Source organism: Penaeus japonicus, unplaced genomic scaffold, assembly GCF_977035675.1.
Source record: "Penaeus japonicus unplaced genomic scaffold, GWHDUDI00000001_assembly GWHDUDI00000011, whole genome shotgun sequence".
NCBI lineage: Eukaryota > Metazoa > Arthropoda > Malacostraca > Decapoda > Penaeidae > Penaeus > Penaeus japonicus.
The window spans coordinates 22,599,729-22,602,228 of record NW_028234413.1 but is presented as its reverse complement, the minus strand read 5'-3'; the positions used below and the strand labels follow the sequence as shown (position 1 = coordinate 22,602,228).

General features: G+C 46.1%; 1 protein-coding gene across 1 annotated transcript in view; it reads right to left on the bottom strand.

Annotated features, from left to right (window-relative positions):
* Window positions 1-2,500, bottom strand: part of LOC122259425 (uncharacterized) — a 28,792-nt gene that overhangs the window by 25,673 nt on the left and 619 nt on the right. The window contains exons 2-5 of the mRNA XM_043026187.2: window positions 2,293-2,500; window positions 1,859-1,996; window positions 259-462; window positions 5-127 (exon numbers count right to left, since the gene is read on the bottom strand). The exon at window positions 2,293-2,500 is cut by the window's right edge and continues 430 nt beyond it. Of these exons, the coding sequence (XP_042882121.2) occupies window positions 5-127; window positions 259-462; window positions 1,859-1,996; window positions 2,293-2,500 (673 nt within the window). The remainder of the gene's footprint in view (window positions 1-4; window positions 128-258; window positions 463-1,858; window positions 1,997-2,292) is intronic.

Here is a 2,500-nt window from a genome sequence, read left to right as displayed (position 1 = left end):
TTACCGTGGCAGAGACCGGCGAGGCGAACTGATCGGGCGTAGAGAGTGTTGCTGTGCAGAGTGTGAAGGATTCAACCTCCAGATCAAGAGGGTTGCAGAGTACATTCACGCTGTAGGCTGGAGGGACCTTTTTTCGAGGGGACAAAAGAGGGACCAGAAAGTTGAAACCAAAAAGCAGCAACAATGACATGAGAAACAAATCACACTAATATATGGTGTTTCAGTTTACTTAACAAACAAGCATGAACGTATTCTAACCTTAGTATAGTCGACTGTGTAATTGAAAATCTCGCTGAAGGCGTATACATGGTTGTCATAGTCCCCAGCAATGTAGAGAAACACATCGTCGCCTGTGGCAGCGCCGCTGTAGTCCACCAAGGCAGCCACGAACTCCACCGTCACGGCAGCCAGCTCCCGTCCCGGGTTGGTGAGCCTTCCTAGGTCGTAATACAGCCCGTCGTGCTGCGCGAGAAAAGTGCTCTCACCAAAGAAGCTGCTACTATTATGATGATATTATTACTGTGGGCTGGTATTTAAAAGAACACCAAAGCCAAATCTACATCTTATAATTAGGCTGTTAACTTTGATAAGGCGAAAGAAAGATTTTAGATTTCGCTCACTTTTGGCACACATATAGTTTTATGGGCCCCTGATTTGGGCCCATAGAATTCTAGGGTTATTGGCCAAACTCTAGTGCCGGGGTCAAGTCAGTGTACAAAGGCGAATATCAAGTCTCGGGTGTTTTCGATGAAGGCAAAACCGAAAATGATGTTGTTTTTGACCAATTACGTCATATTCTAGAGTTAGGAGTAAATAAAGGGGTCAAACCCGGGAGTAGTTTTGTGGACGGAAAAAATATTTTTAACATTTTCGATTTTTCCCCTTTTAGCCTCACTCCCACTATTCCTATCCTGACTATGTGTACAGACTTCCCTTTACTAGGTAAAATGGGGAAACATCGAAAACGTTAAATACTCGAGATTTAAAACCGTTCCTAAGGGCCAAATTAGTGACCTTGGTGGTGCTGGTGGCACTTCTGCAATTTGGGCACTTCTTCTCTTTTTTAAATTACGATTAAAAAAAAAAGAAATATATCTTTAACTTAGCTTGAAAAAGAAATCTATTTTGAGGAGATAACTGATAAAGGCTGAGGTTTGACCCCCGCGCTTTTTCGATGAGTCAGCGTTTTTTTTTGCCTTTTTCAGTCAATAATAATTTTTCGCTCATAACTTACAGGAACTGGGATAGACTAGACTCAAACTTTCTGAGAATCTTTAATGATAATAGAGAAACACACTAAGTGGTAAACTACAGCGAAATATTTTTTTTCTCAAAAAGTACTAAAAAGTACTTTCAGACATTTTCAAAAATATATTTTTTTGAAACCAGCATAGTCGAATTAGTGAGGGTAGCCATCTCAGTTAAAAAATAAAACATTCTATAATTTAAAACAAAAACTCGATTTTCCCCGAGTTAACATCCTATTTATAACTGTCCTCGCTACTTCTACAGTAAGGGAGCGCACAGCCGTTACCAACGAATTCGGCCTCGAAGGACGGCATTTGGTGTGCACTGTCCAATGGCGACGATATTGTCGGCAGTTTGAGATGCAGCGTCAAGATACACGTGTCTTCGCTCAGGCAGAACGCCTTCTAACCTCTGCCATGTATCTTCTGTCGAGATGGAGCTTGTAGGCCTCCCTGGCGATCTAGCGTCAAAGAAGGAACCAGTCCAAGCTCTATCTTGACAAAATATACAAATGGTGAGTTGCCTGCCTGTGCCAGAACGCCTTACATGCCCAGAGGCAGCGGCGATCGCCAAATGATAGTGGGCGGTTACTGATTCAGTCATTACTCACAACTTCAGGTAAAGTCGAGGATTCCCTTGGCTGAGGGTCGCTGTTGGCTGTCTGTTGCAGAGTCCCCAGATCTACGTTGACCGCGGAGAGGGCGAAGTGGGTGGTAGTGGCGGAGGGAGCAGTGCCCAGGACTTGCAGCTAGAACACAGAAAAAAATAGGTTAAGAGCAACACTGATCACGCAAACGCACGCACACACACACACACACACACACACACACACACACACACACACACACACACACACACACACACACACACACACACACACACACATACACAGACACACACACACACACACACACACACACACACACACACACACACACACACACACACACACACACACACACACGCATGCACACGCACACGCACACACACTTTATCTGTCCCCACACATACATGCGCGGTTGCACTCTCGGCCGCAAGACTCACCTGCACGTCGACGGAGGACTTCGGCTGGACGGCGATCGTGACGGTGAAGGGCAGCGCCATCCCCGGGAGCACGGCGCTCGTGGTCGACCTCGTGATGTTGATGACGGCGATGTCCGACGGCGCGAAGGTGTAGCCCATGGTGGTGGCAGTGGACGTCGTAGTGCTTGTGGTGGGAGTGGACGTTGTAGTGCTTGTGGTGGAAGTGGAC